General features: G+C 43.9%; 1 protein-coding gene across 1 annotated transcript in view; it reads left to right on the top strand.

Annotated features, from left to right (window-relative positions):
* Window positions 1–21,232, top strand: part of LOC123997017 (PEX5-related protein-like) — a 47,400-nt gene that overhangs the window by 15,449 nt on the left and 10,719 nt on the right. Inside the window, exons 4-5 of the mRNA XM_046300950.1 lie at window positions 3,120–3,212; window positions 17,149–17,265. Coding sequence (XP_046156906.1) covers window positions 3,120–3,212; window positions 17,149–17,265 — 210 coding nt within the window. The remainder of the gene's footprint in view (window positions 1–3,119; window positions 3,213–17,148; window positions 17,266–21,232) is intronic.

Here is a 21,232-nt window from a genome sequence, read left to right as displayed (position 1 = left end):
TGCAAGTTCAAATCCCCGAGCTGACAAGGTACATATCTGTCGTTCTGCCCCTGAACAGGCAATTAACCCACTGTTCCTAGGCCATCATTGAAAATAATAATTTGTTCTTAACTGATTTGCCTAGTTAAATAAAAGGTTTTAAAAAAACTAGTCACAGAAAGCATTCAGCCATTTTCCAACCAAAGAGAGGTGTCACAAAAAGCAGAAATATAGATCAAGTAATCACTAACCATTGATCTTCATCAGATGACACTCCCACTCCATGTATGTTTTGTTCAATCAAAATCATATTTATTTCCAAAAACCTGTTTACATTGGCGCCATGTTCAGAAATGCCTCTAAAACATCCGGAGAAATTGAAGAGAGCCACATCAAATAACAAATACTCATCATAAACTTACATAGAAACTTAAACTTACAATGCAACCGCTGTGTCAGATTTCAAAAAAGATTTACGGCAAAAGCACAATATTCAATCATCTGAGAACAGCGTTCAGCCACAAAATCAAGCCATACAGTTACCTGCCAAATTGTGGAGTCAACAAAAGTCATAAATAGCATTATAAATCTTCACTTATCTTTGCTGATCTTCGTCGGAATGCACTCCCAGGACTACCACAAGAAATGTTTGTTTTGTTCGATTACGTCCATATTTATGTCCAAATACCGTTTTGTTCCATTACAGTTTGTAGAAACATGTCAAACAATGTTTACAATGTTTACAAACAATGTTTACAAACAATCCTTAGGGTCTTTTTATAATAAATATTCAATACCATTCCAACCTGACAATAGCTTATTCATTACAGAGGAAAAATAAGGACCGGCGCGCCCGCGTGACCGCGCAGTAAACAACTGATTGGCCTCTTCCTGGTCCACTTGTTGAAACAGCTCTTTTTTTCGACACCCTACCACAATTAGAAGCCTCAAACAACTTTCTAAAGACTGTTGACATCTGCTGGAAGCCTTGGAAAGTGCAATCTGGCCCCATATACACAGCATATTGGATAGGCAATCCCTTAAATGAAACTACAAACCTCAGATTTCCCACTTCCTGGTTGGATTTGTCTCAGGTTTTTGCCTGCCATGAGTTCTGTTATACTCAGACATCATTCAAACAGTTTTAGAAACTTCAGTGTTTTCTATCCGATACTACTAATAATATGCAAATATTCGCATCTGGGACAGTGTAGCAAGCAGTTTACTCTGGGCACCTTATTTATCCAAGCTACTCAATACTGCCCCCCAGTCACCAAGAAGTATATCTTTAATAACACTTGTATCTTTTATCAAAGTTTATGATGAGTATTTCTGTAAAATTATATGGCTCTCTGCAAATTCGCCGTATGTTTTCGAGGCACAACATTACTGAACATAATGCGCCAATGTAAACTGAGATTTTTGGATATAAATATGAACTTTATCGAACAAAACCTACATGTATTGTGTAACATGACGTCCTATTAGTGCCATCTGATGAAGATCATCAAAGGTCAGTGATTCATTTTATCTCTATTTCTGCTTTTTGTGACTCCTCTCTTTGGCTGGAAAATGGCTGTATGTTTTTGTGACTTGGCTCTGACCTAACATAACCATATGGTGTGCTTTCGCTGTAAAGCCTTTTTTTAATCGACATGATGGGTAGATTAACAAGAAGTTAAGCTTTAATTTGGTGTATTGCACTTGTGAATGTTCATACAGAGTGCGAAATTCTAAAATATTTTAAAGAAATATTTAACTTTCATAAGTTAAATATTTCTTTAAAATATTTTAGAATTTCGTACTCTGCCTTTTCAATGGATGTTGTTAAGGGGCCTTAAGAAGTTTTATAGGCACAAGCATACATCACAAAGAGAGAAAAAGAGATGGAAACGCATGGTGGTGAGATATTCTGTAGCTAAAAGGTAATGTGTCAGCCTATTAATTATGAAAATATATTTTTTTCATTACCTATTACAAGGCTATTCAAAATCAAAATCCGCTATTCATTCACTCTTTACTCATTTTGTAAGCCGCCCTGCACAATCAATGAACCAACAGAATCGCCTAGGCCTGTACGTTCTCTCCCAGACTCATGGATTGAAGGTTTATAGTGTAGAACAAGGTAGCCAATCCATTCAGTATGCATAATAATACAGTCCACACTTAAAGGCGATTACTGGAATTTGTTAAATTGTGGAGTACATTCTAGACCAATTATGTACCAAAGACATCTTAAATCTATGCATTTTTTAAATGTTTTTCTGCCGTGTGTAAGCTGGAGGCTATTTGGCTATGTATTGTATAACAGCACAATCATTATTTGAATTCAGTTGGGTTTTTTTTCAGGCTTGGGCTCATAGTGTATATGCCTATGCATAATATGCGGATGGGTGTTTTTGAATTAATCATCAACATAGAATGCTCTGTCCATTTTGTTGTGTTTGGCTTTGAAACAACATCCGCAACGTCCATGTTTTCCACTCACTTTCACCCAGTTGTTGAACTTTCTTCAAATTGATCATCACAGTGAGGGGAGTTTTAAAAGCATGATACTGTGTTTGATGTCATTTTCGATTGCGTCGGCATTGATGTCAGAGTGGTTTGAAGGACAATCGAGCGCTGAGTACCAGGCCATTAGCGACCTGACGTCATTAGCAAGTTGGGTACTACCAATGCATGTCCAAGGAGCGTAAAGAGGAGATTACCGTGACTCAATGGTCACGTGGAATTTGACTGTGGTCAGGACTCAAAACTGCTGGTGTGGCGGTAATACATTAACCGAAACAGCCCTAAGCACAATGTACTGTCAGATACTATAACCAAGCTACAATCAGCATATTTCTGAGTTATAATAGTGCATGGAAAGTATACAAAAGGGCATGCGATGTATGACCTGGCCAACAAAGAGGGGAATGAATCTGTAATCGAGATGAGATAGTGAGGTTGGAGAGAAGAGTGGCGCTGATAAGTGGGAAAAGTGTTAGAGGGGGCTGAGAGGTGCTGACTGAGGCACTCCTGCCAGCCGCTGGCCTTCTTGAGCATGTCAAAGGCTTTGCCGAGGCAGTGATATTTGCCACTCCAGGGGAAGGCAGAGATGGCTGACACTGCACCCCTCTCTGTGTGTGTGTGAGAAACAGGGCCGTTTGAGTAAAGAGCGGTTCGGTGGCGGTCTCCTGTCCAGAAACCAGTCCCTGGAGGAAGAGTTTGAGCGCGCCAAGGCGGCTGTCGAGGTAAGCGGAGGGGGATTTCAGACACATCACACGTGTATAGGGTCAGACAACTGCACCTGGGCCTTTTCAAGCACTTAACTCTTGAATTGCTCCTAAAGATAGACACAGGGTGGCTATATTTCTCAATATTATAGCAGAACTAGAGGGCACAGATTGAAATAAGATGAGTGAACTTTGTTAGTAATACAAGGCACTGCTTCATGTAATACGTTACTTTGCCTCAGACCCGAAGACTTCCCAGCACTAATGCATGGACTTTAGCATAGTGTGCCAACAGTCTTATGGTGTGCACGATATCGGGTTTCAAACCCTACCCAGTCACACTCAAAGTAGAGCTTCTTCACCCTCACTGTTGAGTCTCAGTAGTCTGTGCTAGCTTTCTGAAGTTTCAAGTAGCCATCCATCATCCATTGCTTCTTTCACCTATCATGTGCCCTCAGGTCAGTGCGATTGAAATGCAGCCGATGGATTTGCTGATTGGTTCATTAAGGTTCAAACCAATAAGTGACAGCGATATCACATATTGCAATAAACCTGAAAACATTGGCAGAGGAAGTTTTTCTAATATCACCTTTCAACTTCACTTTAAAGCCCATTAGCCTAACAGTCTTTGATAATAGCTGTTATGTCACCACCGTCTACCAAAAGCTGCTTTGAGGTAGATTTATTTTTGACTCAAGCCCTCCTATCTCTGGGCGAAATGATCTCTATTATATCTGAGACTGTGTTCTCTCTCACTCCGATGACACTCGCTGACAACTTAATAGTCCATGCTAAATGCACCAACTGGGGTTCATTGGGGGTTTGACCTCAAATTATGCACAACCAGTGGATTCCCTACCTGTTTAGCACCCCCAGAAATATATTGTTTATTTTGTCTTTATTCTGGCATTAATTCGTGTCACATGTCAGTTTGCAAACTATACATACATACATACATACATACATACATACATACATACATACATACATACATACATACATACATACATACATACATACATACATACATACATACATACATACATACATACATACATACATACATACATACATACATACATACATACATACACAAAAAAATCCTTGAGTTAATAAAGCTGCATATTGTACCAACATGGTCTACTCTATTGAGTAAGGCAACTCCAAAATGCAGCCGTTTCATCCCAGCTCGGTACTTTGTGGTAGAGGGGCAGCCAGCAAAATCAGTTTGTAGGCGTTGGTAATATTCTCTAGTTGCGCCATGATTGGCTCAGTGTTCTGTCACTCATGGGGACTTTACATCACTACAGAATCTACAGGGAGAGCGAGGCAGTTCAAGCCCTCTTGGGTGCTGCCGTAGATTTACAGTATAAGCCCCGTCCAGGCTCAAGGTCATTGCAACAGATCACATTTTTATCTACCGTAGCTTTGATTGGACTGATCATGTCAACATCCTACTTTCAAAATCTTAGATGGCTAGACAAGCATTGATCATCATGAATCGCATCGATAATCTACCCAACAAATCCCATATCCAAAAGTAAGTGGTTTGGAAGGAATCAGTGGCTTTCTGTGAGCGTCGCAAAGCAATCACTATTGTGCTCACAGTAAGCGACAGATTCCTTCCAAACCATTTATTTCCGAATTTGCGAGTGTGTGTCAGTGGAGAGTGTGTGTGGTCCAAGTCCGGGTTCAAGGATTAAAAACATCTGTCTGAAAGGGTCTCTTTTCCAAGCTTAGAAGGATAAACATTCCCACACCATACTGTCAGGATTTGGCCAGGGTTGTTCCGGTTTTTGGTCACTAGATGCCCCCATTGTGCCTTTTGACCTTTTGTTTTCCCTTGATCCCCATTATTATTTGCACCTGTGCCTCGTTTCCCCTGATTGTATTTAAACCCTTTGTTTTCCCTCAGTTCTTTGCTCTGTGTTTGTATGTTAGCACCCAGCCCTAGTACTCTGAACTCTTGTTGATCCCGGTGGACTCTCTTGTGGAATTCTGTTTTTTTGTTCTTGTTTGTTTTTGAGTATCTTTTGAGGCTTTTTGTGCTTTACCTTCCACCTTGTGGATTTACCTTTTTGTCTTGGAGGATTACCTTTGTTCTTGTGGAATTCCTTTTGAAGTTGTGGGAACTTCACTTTTTACTTCATTAAATACACCTTCTCAAGTACTGCTGTGTCTGCCTCATCTTCTGGGTTCTGCCGACTATTCGTGGCTCAGTTGGTTTAGTGACTGTTTCTCACTCCGGAGACCCAGGTTCGTAACCGGGTCCTGACACATACCATGGGCCAGAAAATGTTGAATAGATTGACTGTGCTGTCAATCCAGCATGACTTCATCCAGAGAATATCAGACTTTGATGACAGTTTTGATGACAAAGTTTGCCCACAAGGATCGGCATGCCACCTTCCTGTTCAAGTGAACACAGCACAACAACGGTGAGTCCAAAAAATGTATTGTATGTAAACTGCATAAATGATGTAATATGCCAGGGAGATATGTATACTGTAACTGAGAAAGTAATACGAAGTTTATGTTGTGTAGTAAGCTGTTAGTAGCCCATGTGTCTCTCCATAAGAATTGGGTCCCTCTCCAGTAGCCTACTGTTCTGACTTGGTGGTGCACATGTAGCCTATAACGTTAGCCTGTTTTAGAGAAATGTCATAATTGAATATTGTAAGAGCTTTCATTGTCTGCTTATATGCCGTTTTTTATCATACGGTTCTGACTTGGTATACAGGGAGAATACTGTAAGAACGACCCATGTTCTGAATTCTGTTGCTGTCAATTTCAAAAGCCCTGAACAAATAAGCATATCGACAACGTCCCTCTTAGCTCAACTCATTATTGTCTTGATTGAAATTATGGCTTGCCTTTTATCTGCTCATCGTTCCTTTATGCTATAGTTTGTACACCTCCATTGTTATATTGCTTATATACAGTGCATTCGGAAAGTATAAACGGAAAGCATATATAAACACATTTCTGGGATTTTTTTTCAGCTCATGAAACATGGGACCGGCATTTTACATGTTGCGTTTATATTTTTGTTCCGTGTAAATTGAACAGGGAAGATCTGAATTCATTTCCTGGATATCAAGAGCATTGTGGTGTTGGAATTTAATTCCACCCTCCAAATATAAAGTAAATCAGTCAATTTACATGTCTGAAAGTGTGTTTGATGTTCTTCAAAGAGCTTCACACGTCCAATCCTTTATGGCTCTATTGATGTGCAAAATCCCAATCACAACAACAGGAAGTGATTTGACAGATACACCTGCGGGGCTGTCCTTGGAGCCATATTAAGGTAGAAACAGATGGAATTAAACACTGAAATAAACTGTACCACTGCTGGTTGTGTAATTAGATACTATGACTTACTCTAAAACAGAACACTGATAGTTATCCGATAAGAAAAATGAAAGGCCCTCGCATTTTCATGTCTGCCTGACTATGGTTCCTTCCGTTATCAAGCATAATTAAAGAAAAAATTAATTGCACAACCATTAATGTCGGTCCCTTAATCTTGGAGAAGAAAAATGCCAATTTGATAATGAAGTCTAAAACAAGAACTGTACAGTATAATGCACTGTTGTTTAGAGCTATATACTACATTCTAGAGGAGACAGTAATCATTTGGTCTCAGGAAATGACCTAGACTGTGTAGAAAAATCTATTTTGACTGTATAAATTACCTCACTTGAGTTGGGGACAGTACTACTTGCAATTAAGGGCCAAACTATAAGGCTCTTGGTCTGTTCCGGGGGGCCAAGGACTGGTATTATCTCTGGCTGCATTTCCATATTTACTTATACTGGCAATAATCTATTCATGAAGTAACGAATGGATCTCCTAAATTAACTTATGTTTTGGCAGGCAGCGAGCACAAGCCTGAATTCTGTGCGTTTCACATTTACACTTCATCTGAGCTAGTCGAATTAGAGTCGCAGGCAGAGGCTTGCTTCATTGATACATGGGATAAAAAGGACCTTCCTCTCTCAATCTCATTCCCAGAAATGAAAATGCTGATCTGTGTGCAAAATACACCATTGCAAACATTTCAAATAATTAGTGTGTTTGATTCCTTAGAATCTGTTATAAACGGCCAAAGTGTCTAATTTACAGAGACTGCTATCACATTGTCATGTGTCACGCTATTGAGGATTGTTTCACCCTTCACAACCATTCCAGTACCGTGGCACATATCATAATTGGTGCATGCACTCATGAAAGTAACATCCAAGAATGTAATTAGTTTGTCTGATTTTGTGGTGATGACACACAGCAATAGGACACTCGTGCACACAAGCAGATCTTACATCTTACACGCAGTCTCTCTAGCTACGTGCTTTGTTAGCTCTGGAATCAGTTAGGATGAAGCCTCTGCAGGGTTACTGTCGCCAAATGAAATATTGCACCATTCTTAATTGCCTTTCTCACAGATGTTGTAATTTTAATCATAAAATGGCCCCAGGTCTGTGCTTGTTTAATCAAGGAATGACGTATGGTTGTATGCACATTCAATCTTATCAAATTAAAACGCGTTCTCTCCACATTACCTTGACCGTTAAATGACTCCTAACTCTGGGCATTTCCTTGTATAAAAGCTCCATGAGTACTAACATGAAGTTCATATGAGCACATCAAATTAGGTGTCAAATGAGAGCTAAGAGTGTATCTTTGAGAAATTAAGGTATACAGTGGCCTTTAGAAAGCATCCAAATTGATTAAATGTAATCTCACCCGTCTACACAAAATACAAAATGACAAATTGAAAACGTGTCTAGACATTTTTGCAAATGTGTTAAATGAAATACAGAAATATCTCTTAAATAAGTATTCACACCCCTGAGTCAATACTTTGTAGCACCACCTTTTAGCAGCGATTACAGTTTTTCTGGGTAAGTCTAAGAGCTTGTCCAACATTTGCCCATTGAGCTCTGTCAAATTGGTTGTTGATCATTTCTAGACAACCATTTTCCGGTATTGCCACTGATTTTTCGTAAGCGTAAACAGGTTTTTAGAAATGTTTGAAAATGTGTTAAAATAAAACAAATACCACATTTCATAAGTATTCAGACCCTTTGTTAGGAGACTTTAAATTGAGCTCAGGTGTTTCCAATGTTTCCATTGATCATCCATGCAATGTTACTACAACTTGATTGGACGCCACCTGTGATATATTCAATTGATTGGACATGATTTGGAAAGGCACACACCTGTCTATATAAGACTCTCGGACCATGCGAAGCAAGATTATCTAGTCAGATGAAACCAAGACTGAACTCTTTGGCCTGAATGCCAAGCGTCACGTCTGGAGGACGTGGAGTTGTCGTTCTTTTAACGCAACGTAACGTAATCAACACTGATAGCTAGCCAGCTAGCCCCCGAATAGCAGCACTGTAGAAACTATTACACTCAACGGAACAACTTGATTAGTGTAGTGTCAACAACGCAGCCACTGCCAGCTAGCCTACAAAGTCAACAACGCAGCCACTGCCAGCTAGCCTACTTCAGCAGTACTGTATCATTTTAATCATTTTAGTCAATAAGATTCTTGCTACGTAAGCTTAACTTTCTGAACATTTGAGACGTGTAGTCCACTTGTCATTCCAATCTCCTTGCATTAGCGTAGCCTCTTCTGTAGCCTGTCAACTATTTGTCTGTCTATCCCTGTTCTCTCCTCTCTGCACAGACCATACAAACGCTCCACACCGCGTGGCCGCTGCCACCCTAATCTGGTGGTCCCAGCGCGCACGACCCACGTGGAGTTCCAGGTCTCCGGTAGCCTCTGGAACTGCCGATCTGCAGCCAACAAGGCAGAGTTCATCTCAGCCTATGCCTCCCTCCAGTCCCTCGACTTCTTGGCACTGACAGAAACATGGATCACCACAGATAACACTGCTACTCCTACTGCTCTCTCTTCGTCCGCCCACGTGTTCTCGCACACCCCGAGAGCTTCTGGTCAGCGGGGTGGTGGCATCGGGATCCTTATCTCTCCCAAGTGGTCATTCTCTCTTTCTCCCCTTACCCATCTGTCTATCGCCTCCTTTGAATTTCATGCTGTCACAGTTACCAGCCCTTTCAAGCTTAACATCCTTATCATTTATCGCCCTCCAGGTCCCCTCGGAGAGTTCATCAATGAGCTTGATGCCTTGATAAGCTCCTTTCCTGAGGACGGCTCACCTCTCACAGTTCTGGGCGACTTTAACCTCCCCACGTCTACCTTTGACTCATTCCTCTCTGCCTCCTTCTTTCCACTCCTCTCCTCTTTTGACCTCACCCTCTCACCTTCCCCCTACTCACAAGGCAGGCAATACGCTCGACCTCATCTTTACTAGATGCTGTTTTTCCACTAACCTCATTGCAACTCCCCTCCAAGTCTCCGACCACTACCTTGTATCCTTTTCCCTCTCGCTCTCATCCAACACTTCCCACACTGCCCCTACTCGGATGGTATCGCGCCGTCCCAACCTTCGCTCTCTCTCCCCCGCTACTCTCTCCTCTTCCATCCTATCATCTCTTCCCTCTGCTCAAACCTTCTCCAACCTATCTCCTGATTCTGCCTCCTCAACCCTCCTCTCCTCCCTTTCTGCATCCTTTGACTCTCTATGTCCCCTATCTTCCAGGCCGGCTCGGTCCTCCCCTCCCGCTCCGTGGCTTGACGACTCATTGCGAGCTCACAGAACAGGGCTCCGGGCAGCCGAGCGGAAATGGAGGAAAACTCGCCTCCCTGCGGACCTGGCATCCTTTCACTCCCTCCTCTCTACATTTTCCTCCTCTGTCTCTGCTGCTAAAGCCACTTTCTACCACTCTAAATTCCAAGCATCTGCCTCTAACCCTAGGAAGCTCTTTGCCACCTTCTCCTCCCTCCTGAATCCTCCTCCCCCTCCCCCCTCCTCCCTCTCTGCAGATGACTTCGTCAACCATTTTGAAAAGAAGGTCGACGACATCCGATCCTCGTTTGCTAAGTCAAACGACACCGCTGGTTCTGCTCACAGTGCCCTACCCTGTGCTCTGACCTCTTTCTCCCCTCTCTCTCCAGATGAAATCTCGCGTCTTGTGACGGCCGGCCGCCCAACAACCTGACCGCTTGACCCTATCCCCTCCTCTCTTCTCCAGACCATTTCCGGAGACCTTCTCCCTTACCTCACCTCGCTCATCAACTTATCCCTGACCGCTGGCTACGTCCCTTCCGTCTTCAAGAGAGCGAGAGTTGCACCCCTTCTGAAAAAACCTACACTCGATCCCTCCGATGTCAACAACTACAGACCAGTATCCCTTCTTTTCTCTCCAAAACTCTTGAACGTGCCGTCCTTGGTCAGCTCTCCCGCTATCTCTCTCAGAATGACCTTCTTGATCCAAATCAGTCAGGTTTCAAGACTAGTCATTCAACTGAGACTGCTCTTCTCTGTATCACGGAGGCACTCCGCACCGCTAAAGCTAACTCTCTCTCCTCTGCTCTCATCCTTCTAGACCTATCGGCTGCCTTCGATACTGTGAACCATCAGATCCTCCTCTCCACCCTCTCCGAGTTGGGCATCTCCGGCGTGGCCCACGCTTGGATTGCGTCCTACCTGACAGGTCGCTCCTACCAGGTGGCGTGGCGAGAATCTGTCTCCTCACCATGCGCTCTCACCACTGGTGTCCCCCAGGGCTCTGTTCTAGGCCCTCTCCTATTCTCGCTATACACCAAGTCACTTGGCTCTGTCATAACCTCACATGGTCTCTCCTATCATTGCTATGCAGACGACACACAATTAATCTTCTCCTTTCCCCTTCTGATGACCAGGTGGCGAATCGCATCTCTGCATGTCTGGCAGACATATCAGTGTGGATGACGGATCACCACCTCAAGCTGAACTTCGGCAAGACGGAGCTGCTCTTCCTCCCGGGAAGGACTGCCCGTTCCATGATCTCGCCATCACGGTTGACAACTCCATTGTGTCCTCCTCCCAGAGCGCTAAGAACCTTGGCGTGATCCTGGACAACACCCTGTCGTTCTCAACTAACATCAAGGCGGTGGCCCGTTCCTGTAGGTTCATGCTCTACAACATCCGCAGAGTACGACCCTGCCTCACACAGGAAGCGGCGCAGGTCCTAATCCAGGCACTTGTCATCTCCCGTCTGGATTACTGCAACTCGCTGTTGGCTGGGCTCCCTGCCTGTGCCATTAAACCCCTACAACTCATCCAGAACGCCGCAGCCCGTCTAGTGTTCAACCTTCCCAAGTTCTCTCACGTCACCCCGCTCCTCCGCTCTCTCCACTGGCTTCCAGTTGAAGCTCGCATCCGCTACAAGACCATGGTGCTTGCCTACGGAGCTGTGAGGGGAACGGCACCTCAGTACCTCCAGGCTCTGATCAGGCCCTACACCCAAATAAGGGCACTGCGTTCATCCACCTCTGGCCTGCTCGCCTCCCTACCACTGAGGAAGTACAGTTCCCGCTCAGCACAGTCAAAACTGTTCGCTGCTCTGGCTCCCCAATGGTGGAACAAACTCCCTCACGACGCCAGGACAGCGGAGTCAATCACCACCTTCCGGAGACACCTGAAACCCCACCTCTTTAAGGAATACCTAGGATAGGATAAAGTAATCCTTCTCACCCCCTCCCCCCTTAAAATATGTAGATGCACTATTGTAAAGTGGCTGTTCCACTGGATGTCATAAGGTGAATGCACCAATTTGTAAGTCGCTCTGGATAAGAGCGTCTGCTAAATGACTTAAATGTAAATGTAAATGGAGGAAACCTGGCACCATCCTTACGGTGAAGCATAGTGGTGGGAGCATCGTGCTGTTGGGATGTTTTTCAGCAACGGGGGCTGGGAGACTAGTCAGGTTTGAGGGAAAGATGAACGAAGCAAAGTACAGAGATCCTTGATGAAAATCTGCTCGAGAGCGCTCAGGACCTCACACTGGGGCAAAGGTTCACCTTCCAACAGGACAACGACCTTAAGCACACAGCCAAGACAAAGAAGGATTGGCTTCGGAACAAGTCTCTGAATGTCCTTGAGTGGCCCAGCCAGAGCCTCGAACCCGATAGAACATCTCTGGAGAGACATGAAAATAACTGTGCAGCCACACTCTCCATCCAACCTGACAGAGCTTGAGAGAATCTGCAGAGAGGAATGGGAGAAACTCTCCAATTACAGGTGTGCCAAGCTTGAAGCATCATACCCAAGAAGACTCAAGGCTTTAAATCGCTGCCAAAGGTGTTTTAACAAAGTACAGAGTAAAGGGTCTGAATACTTACGTGAATGTGATATTTAAGTTGTATTTTTTTATTAAAAATGTGCAAACATTGGGTTTCCCTTTGTAGTCTGTATTAGTTTGCAAGCCCTGCCACATCTGACAAACATCAGAGCCGGTGCGGTAGGATTCAATGTTAGTCCTGCGTTGACACTTTGCCTGTTTGATGGTTTGCCTGAGGGCATAGCGGGATTTCTTATAAGTGTCCGGATTAGTGTCCCAATCCTTGAAGAGCAGCAGCACTAGTCCTTAGCTCGGTGTGGATATTGCCTGTAATCCATGGCTTCTGGTTGGGATATGTACGTACGGTCACTGAGGGGATGACGCCCTTAATGGACTTAGTGATGAAGCCGGTGACGGGGGTGGTATACTCCAATGGCATTGGAAGAATCATGCAACATATTCCAATCTGTGCTAGCAAAACAGTCCTGTAGCTTAGCATCTGCGTCATCAGACCACTTTCTTATTGAGCAATTCACTGGTAGTTCTTACTTTAGTTCCCTTGTATACAGGAATCAGGAGGATAGAATTATGGTCAGATTTTCCAAATGGAGGGTGAGGGGGAGCCTTGTAATCCAGACCTTCTCCCTCAGTATCTCCATATTTTCTGAACGCGAATGACTGGATGTGGACATGTTCTCCGGAAGGCAGTATATCCTTCACGTTCGGACTCATTTTGTCTAACATTTGTCCAGTTTGAGGCAAGTAATCGCTGTTCTGATGTCCAGAAGCTCTTTTCGGTCATAAGAGACGGTAGCAGCAACTTTATGTACATAAGTTACAAACAATGTGAAAAAACAAGCAAAATAGCACAGTTGGTTAGGAGCCCGTAAAACGGCAGCCATCCCCGTCCAGTGCCATTATTTGGATCGTGCTGCAACAGTAGGAATACAGACAGTACACAATGATTACCCATGAAAGTCCTTAATAGTGTTGTCATTCTCTTACAGACAATACCGCTTGGTGGCCTACAGATGTTTTTTGGAGTTTGTTCTACGTGGTGGAAAAGCTAGGCACAGGACACCAAATGCCCTTGCCTGCATGTGTTGTTGGGTCCATTCAATGAAACTCAAGAGGAGCTGTGAAAGGTTCAAAACCACGATCTCCCCTTGTACCAAAGTGACTTTGAACACTTTACTGCATCCCCCCAAACACACCACATCAGATGCAAGTAGTCCCTTTGTAGAATTGTAGTATTTATTATAGTCATTAGTATACTTTTCTTCTACTATATACATTGCCATAACTGTTCCTGCATACTGTTTTGAAAATGAACCTGTCTCCAGAGCAAATAAACTTTGACTTGAATACAAGCCATGTCTACTTATTGTATATTGACCGACTAATCGGTTTCTATTGAAACGTGTTTTCTATCAACTCCTGCCATTATTTGTTTTAGCAGTAAATATTGTAGCTAGTTAATGCTAAATACATTTCATGAATATCACAATGAATTGATCCTGAAGTTAACGTCAACACTATTGGTTTTGGATGCAGTTGGAATCATTTAGACCAAGTAGGGGGCGAAGGCCGGGCACTTCAATCCGGCCCGCGAGACATATTAATAATATTTAGTGGTAGCCAATTGGTAGTTAGTCTTGTCCCATCGCTGAGAGGCGACGGTCAAGAACAGTGGCATCCTCAAACACAACCAGGCCGCACTGCTTCTTGACAAAATGCCAGCTTAACCCGGAAGCCAGCCTCACCAATGTGTCGGAAGAAACACCGTACACCTGGAGACCGTGTCAGCATGCATGCACCCGGCCCGCCACAGGAGTGGCTAGAGCACGATGGGACAAGAAAATCTCTGCCTGCCAAACCCTCTCCTAACCCGGGCGACGCTGGGCCAATTGTGCGCAGCTTCATGGGTCTCCCAGTCACAGCCAGCTGTGACATAGCCTGGTATCGAACCCTGGTCTTTAGTGACGCCTCAAGCACTGCAATGCAGTGTCGTAGACCGCTGTGCCACTCGGGAGGCCCCTGCAAATTGATTTTAACAATTGGTCCCCAAAAAATACGGCCCGCTGTAGAATTTCAAAATCCCGATGTGGCCCTCGAGCCAAAAGAATTTGCCCACCCCTGATTTAGACATTTGTCAGTACACTTGCAGAAAATAAAACTATATCAAACTCCATTATATACATAAATGTACAGAGCTAGCAATATCTATACCACAATGAAGTTGTGAGCATACTAGGCATTCGATAACATCAGTCTTACTGAAAATTAATGGCGTGTTGGCTTTGTTCTAGACCGGGTCCGGAATGTTCTTCAGGTAGTGAACCTAGTGTTGGGCAATGTCAGCTGGTCTGGCAGAATTTAATGCGCTCATGACCTTGGATTCAAACTATACACTCCTGCTAATGCCAGCCCTGTGCAGTCTTTTCCTCTTCCAAGTCAGATTATGTTGAGCTTGTTCCCGGCTGACAGCTTTCATCCAACACCTACAGCACAGGTGTCAAACTCATTCCACGGAGGGACGAGTGTCTGTGGGTTTTCACTCCTCCCATGTACTTGAATGATGAATTAAGGTCACTAGTCAGGAACTCCCCTCACCTGCTTGTCTAGGTCTTAATTGAAAGGGTGGCGGGGGCACTAGGCCCTCCATGGAATGAGTTTGACACCCCTGGTCTACAGGATCTGTATTACTAAAGCTGGTGTCGTGTTCATCAGCAGTAGCAAGATTAGTCTGTAGGGCATACACTTGTCAGTGGTTAGCCAACATTTTGACTATTTTGTCACCATCAATACACACTCACAAGGTACTATATCCACCCATCCCCCTCGTGTCAATAGAACATGCCGACTAACCTTCACACACCGTCATCGGAACAACTTAGTCCTTTTTGAACAAAGTTCTTCCTTGTTTACCACAGTAAATCTACTGTGGCACTTTACCCGACACTTTGTATGAATGGAAACTAATGTTGGTGTAGCCTACTGTTATTTTATTTGTTTGGTCATTTCTTTTCAAGATCGGGGGTAAAATATCCTTGGACTGTCCATATTTGAAATGTGTAACTAAAATAAGTCATTTGGGGGATTGAGTTATTAGTGCCAGAAGGGCTTGGGCCGGAATTGAACCCATACCTACACAGTAGGCCTATGTTTGTCCCCTGAAGGGAGCGTCCGAACTGCTAGACCACCCCAGGCCACAATTAAACTAAATGTTGACAGTTCATGCGTAAACTTAGGATACACTTTGCACTTGTATATCGTGGCCTAGTGGAGACTAATATCTATCTTGTTATTAAGCTATATAAAACAATGATTGTTATGTATGGCTCCCTTTCAGATGATCCATTTTTGTACTTAAATGTTGCAGTAATAGGACCTAGGCCTAGTGTTTGAGCAAGTGAGAGATAGTATATTATTGATAGCAGGCCTGATCCCAATGACTCAACTGCCCCTGCATGGAGATACAGATAACTGCACATTTTCAAGGAATAGCAAGGCTCATTTGAATTTCCTGATGCCGCAGGAAAATTCTCCTTGACAAAAGAGTGATTAAGTTAAGATCTGACATCTGTAGCCTAAAGTGTCAAATTCGTCTGTGCAGGAATTTGATTGGCAAGTCATAGACATGTCAAAATGCACTCTCTTTTCGGGTTTCTGGAGGTGTCGGAAACGTTTGCTCTTTGAAAGCAGATGACTTGCTCACTTTTCTCTTTGCTCACTGGCCCATGGAGTTATCGAGTGACATGCTTGGAGGTCTTTGGCCTCAGCTGTACCTTGAGGGCTAATAGGCATGGCCTGCATGCTTGGACAAAGTCAGACAAAAAAAGCAACATCAGCACAACACTTCTCATGACCTGTTTCTGTCCAAATGAAGAGATTCGACACATGCCTCAATTTGTAACAAGCATTTGATGTCATTTGTGTTTTCTGACCAAGTACTTTTAACTCCCATTTTGCCATGATACCAACAAAATAACTAGAAAGACAGATCATTAGACACATAATGCACTATTTGCCAAATTCCAACTATAGGAGAGACACTAAAGTACAGATCTCACCATGATGAAGTTCTCTGCATCCACTTGATTTTCATTTGACGGCACTTTGCGCTCCATAAAATAATTTAGAGAACCGAAAAATCAGCAATCCCTTGAAAGGTTGGACCATAAAACATGCTAGCAAGAATCACAACAGTAACAATCCGCACCTGGAGAATTACCCAGACCAGAAAGCTTCCCTCCTTCAAACATATTTCCCTTTATCTAGGAATGATCAAGCAATTGAGTTCCATCCTCCCAATCAAAACCATGACAAACAATTGGTCAGCATTCCACCACTACAAATGCAAGAAGGTGTGACCTCAGGAAAAGGTGTGGCCTCTACACCTGCTAGTTTGGCATCAAAGGATATGTAGTTATAACACCAATCGAGGTGGCTGTTTGTTGTGTCTAGAGCTTTGCACATACAGTGCAAATTCCTCAACATCAATCCATCAACTGAAATGTCAACAACTGAAAGGTCAAAGGTCTAGAATTTTTTTGACATTTGGACACTGCATTTACGTAATGGTGATTAGTCACCTGAAGTCCATACGTTACACACCCCGCCAATGAAAGAGTGAGATGGAGGTGACATTTCTGTGGCAGGGGAATGCAGCATTCTCAAAGTATCAAAGCTACCAGTCCTCTGTTTACTAATCCGCCTACCTTTCCCTTTCTCCCACCCTCAAAACACCATCCCTCCACAGTCAGACACAGAGTTCTGGGACAAGATGCAGGCAGAGTGGGAGGAGCTAGCGCGACGGAACTGGTTAACGGAGAACGAGCAGGCCCAGACCCCCTCCAGTGTGTCGCCTCACGAGAAGGTTACTATATTTTCATCTTTGACCTCTGTTAATCATAGTACTCTGTTTAGATGCCTGTTTAGATGCCAATTATGTGTTTACTTCGCATGTGGATATGTTCTACTTAATGAAGGGAAATATAGCCTATGAACTTGATGATATACAGATTTACTGATTTAACCCAGTGCTTCCATAATGTTAGAGACAGGTCGAAATTTACTGGGGGGGCTAAGTCCAACACAAGGTGTCATAAAAAGAATGCATGACCCTCCACTTGTATTGTAAAATAAATTAAACACCCTCGACCCTCATAGAATTAACTCAAAATAATGTTTAAGACCACAAATAACAACTGTTTTGAACCTGTGTTTATAAACACAGGGTCTATAAACACAGGGTCAAGATGGAGCGGGAGAACAAGGCGTATTCCTAACCAATTGTGTTTTTTTTTATTGTTTCTTTACGTTGTTTGTAACTTCTTTTTTTAAACTTATTTTGTTCATAATGTTGCTGCTACCATCTCTTATGACCGAAAATAACTTCTGGACTATGATTACTCACCACGGACTGGCAAAATCCTTTTTTTCCTTTGACGAGTCCGACAAGCCCGATGTGAATGATATACTGCTTTCCCAGGAACAGGCCCAGATCCCCCTAATTTGCGCGAAGAGAAGGTGGAGAAAAAGGGGCCAGAGGGCGGGCTGCCTTCTAAGAATTTGTAGACGATCGAATAAACCCCACTTCCTTCCATTCTGCTAGCAAACATGGAATCTTTGGAAAATAAAATCTATGACCTACGTGGAAGATTAAACTACCAATGGGACATACAAAACTGTAGTATCTTATGCTTCATGGAGTCGTGGCTCAACGACGACATTATCAACATACAGCTGGCTGGTTAAATGCTGTATCGGCAGGACAAAACAGGGGCATCTGGTAAAGACAAGGGGGGGCGGACTATGTATATCAAAACAGCTGGTGTATGATATCAGAACAGCGGATGTACGATATCTAAGGAAGTCTCGGTTTTGCTCACCTGAGGTAAAGTATCTCATGATAAGCTGTAGACCACACTGTCTACCTAGAGTGTTTTCATCTGTATTTTTCGCAGCTGTCTTACATACCACCACAGACTGATGCTGGCACTATGGCCACACTAAATGAGCTGTATTCCACCATAAGCAAACAGGAAAACGCTCACCCAGAGGCGGTGTCCTAGTAGCCGGTGACTTTAATTCAGGGAAACTTAAATCCGCCTGACCAAATTTCTATCAGCATCTTAAATGTGCAACCGGAGGGGAAAAACTCTGGACCACCTTTACTCCACACACAGAGACGCATACAAAGCTCTCCCTCCATTTGGAAAATCTGACCATAATTCTATCCTCCCGATTCCTGCTTACAAGCAAAAATTAAAGCAGGAAGCACCAGTAACTCAATTAATAAAAAAAGTGGTCAGATGAAGCAGATGCTAAGCTACAGGACTGTTTTGCTAGCACAGACTGGAATATGTTCCGGAATTCCTCCGATGGCATTGAGGAGTACACATCAGTCATGGGCTTCATCAATAAGTGCATCGATGACGTCGTGCCCACAGTGACCGTACGTACATACCCCAACCAGAAGCCATGGATTACATACAGGCAACATCCGCACTGAGCTATAAAGGGTAGAGCTGCCGCTTTCATGGAGCGGGACTCTAACCCGGAAGCTTATAAGAAATCCCGCTAAGAACCATCAAACAGGCAAAGCGTCAATACAGGACTAAGATCAAAATCGTACAACACCGGCTCTGATTCCCATCGGATGTGGCAGGGCTTGGAAACTATTAGACTACAAAGGGAAGCACAGCCGAGAGCTACCCAGTGACACAAGCAAACTACTATGTTCGCTTGGAGGCAAATAACACTGAAACATGCATGAGAGCACCAGCTGTTCCGGAAGACTGTGATCACGCTCTCCGCAGCCGATGTGAGTAAGACCTTTAAACAGGTCAACGTTCACAAGGCCGCAGGACCAGACGGATTACCAGGACTGGAACTGCGAGCATGCGCTGACCTATTGGCAAGTGTCTTCACTGACATTTTCATCATCTCCCTGTCCAAGTCTGTAATACCAAAATATGTTAAGCAGACCACCATAGTCCCTGTGCCCAAGAACACTAAGGTAACTTGCCTAAATGACTTCCAACCCGTATAACTCACGTCTGTAGCCATGAACTGCTTTGAAAGGCTGATCATGCCTCACATCAACACCATTATCCCAGAAAACCTAGACCCACTCCAATTTGCATACCTCCCTAACAGATCCACAGATGATGCAATCTTTATTGCACTCCACACTGCCCTTTCCCACCTGGACAAAAGGAACACCTTTGTGAGATTGCTATTCATTAACTACAGCTCAGCGTTCAACACCATAGAGCCTTCAAAGCTCATCAATAAGCTAGGACCCTAGCACGAAACACTCCCCTCTGCAACTGGATCCTGGACTTCCTGATGGGCTGCCCCCAGGTGGTAAGGGTAGGTAACAACACATCTGCCACGCTGATCCTCAACACTGGAGCCCCTCAGGGGTGCGTGCCCAGTCCCCTCCAGTACTCCCTGTTCACTCATGACTGCAAGGCCAGGCACAACTCCAACACCATCATTAAGTTTGCCGATGACTCAACAGTGGTAGGCCTGATTATCTACAATGATGAGACAGCCTATAGGGAGGTCAGAGACCTGTCAGTGTGGTGCTAGGACAACTGCCTCTCCTTGTTGTCCACATCACCAACAAACAAACAGGGTCCAAGCACACCTAGACAGTCGTGAAGAGGGAACGACAAAACCTATTCCCCCTCAGGAGACTGAAAAGATTTGGCATGGGTCCTCAAATCCTCAAAAGGTTCTACGGCTGCACCATCGAGAGCATCATGACCGGTTGCATCACTGCCTGGTATTTGCCCCACTGTACATGGGCATATAGGCTTAGGTGTCCACTGCATGATATGAATATATTATTAAATATATAGCCTATAGAAAAGGAAGAGAAGATTCGGCCTAACCCCAGAGAGATAGAGATATGCGACACCGACATGCTTTCCTTTTTTGACATGTTTATTTTAATTTTATTTTACCTTTATTTAACTCGGCAAGTCAGTTAAGAACAAATTCTTATTTACAATGACGGCCTAGGAACAGGGGCAGAACGAAAGATTTGTACCTTGTCAGAGAGACTACTGCGTCTGCTATACAGATGCAAAGGTACAGAAGGCGGGTAATTCACACATTTTCGATTTGTATAAAGATAAGCATGATATTCTTACATTATAGGAGTAACTCTGGTAGGCCTGAAACAATCTTTGTCCCCTCAAGTTCAACTTTCGATGTCAGTTGGAGCACCAGTGTGCACTATCATAGGTCTGCAGTAGCTAAAGCGTAATAATAGCCACACCGTACGAAACCTTCACAAACGTTTCTAAACTTTATTAGGGTAATATCAAAAGAAAGTAAAGGCATTGTTTATCGGGAAAATGGAACAGAACAGCAAATGTAAACGAGGTGAAAAATGTACTAACCTCCCCTCATGTCTTCTTGGGCACCTGTATTTGGGGAGTTTCTCCCATCCTTCTCTGCAGATCCTCTCAAACTCTGTCAAGTTAGATGGGGAGCGTCATTTCACAGCTATTTTCAGATCTCTCAATGACATCCCTATGGTGAAGCATGGTGGTGGCAGCATCATGCTGTGGGGATGCTTTTCTGAGGCAGGGATTGGAAGACTAGTCAGGTTTGAGGGAAAGATGAACAGAGCAAAGTACAGAGAGATCCTTGATGAAAACCTGCTCCAGAGCGCTCAGGACCTCAGACCGGGGTGAAGATTCGCCTGACAGCAGGACAACGAACCTAAGCACAGAGCCAAGACAACACAGGAGTGGCTTCGGGACAAGTCTCCGTCTGTCCTTGAGTGGCCAAGCCAGAGCTTGGACTTGAACCCGAAACGAGCA

Source organism: Oncorhynchus gorbuscha, linkage group LG15 (assembly GCF_021184085.1).
Source record: "Oncorhynchus gorbuscha isolate QuinsamMale2020 ecotype Even-year linkage group LG15, OgorEven_v1.0, whole genome shotgun sequence".
Lineage (NCBI taxonomy): Eukaryota > Metazoa > Chordata > Actinopteri > Salmoniformes > Salmonidae > Oncorhynchus > Oncorhynchus gorbuscha.
This window is presented reverse-complemented; position numbering and strand designations above follow the sequence as displayed.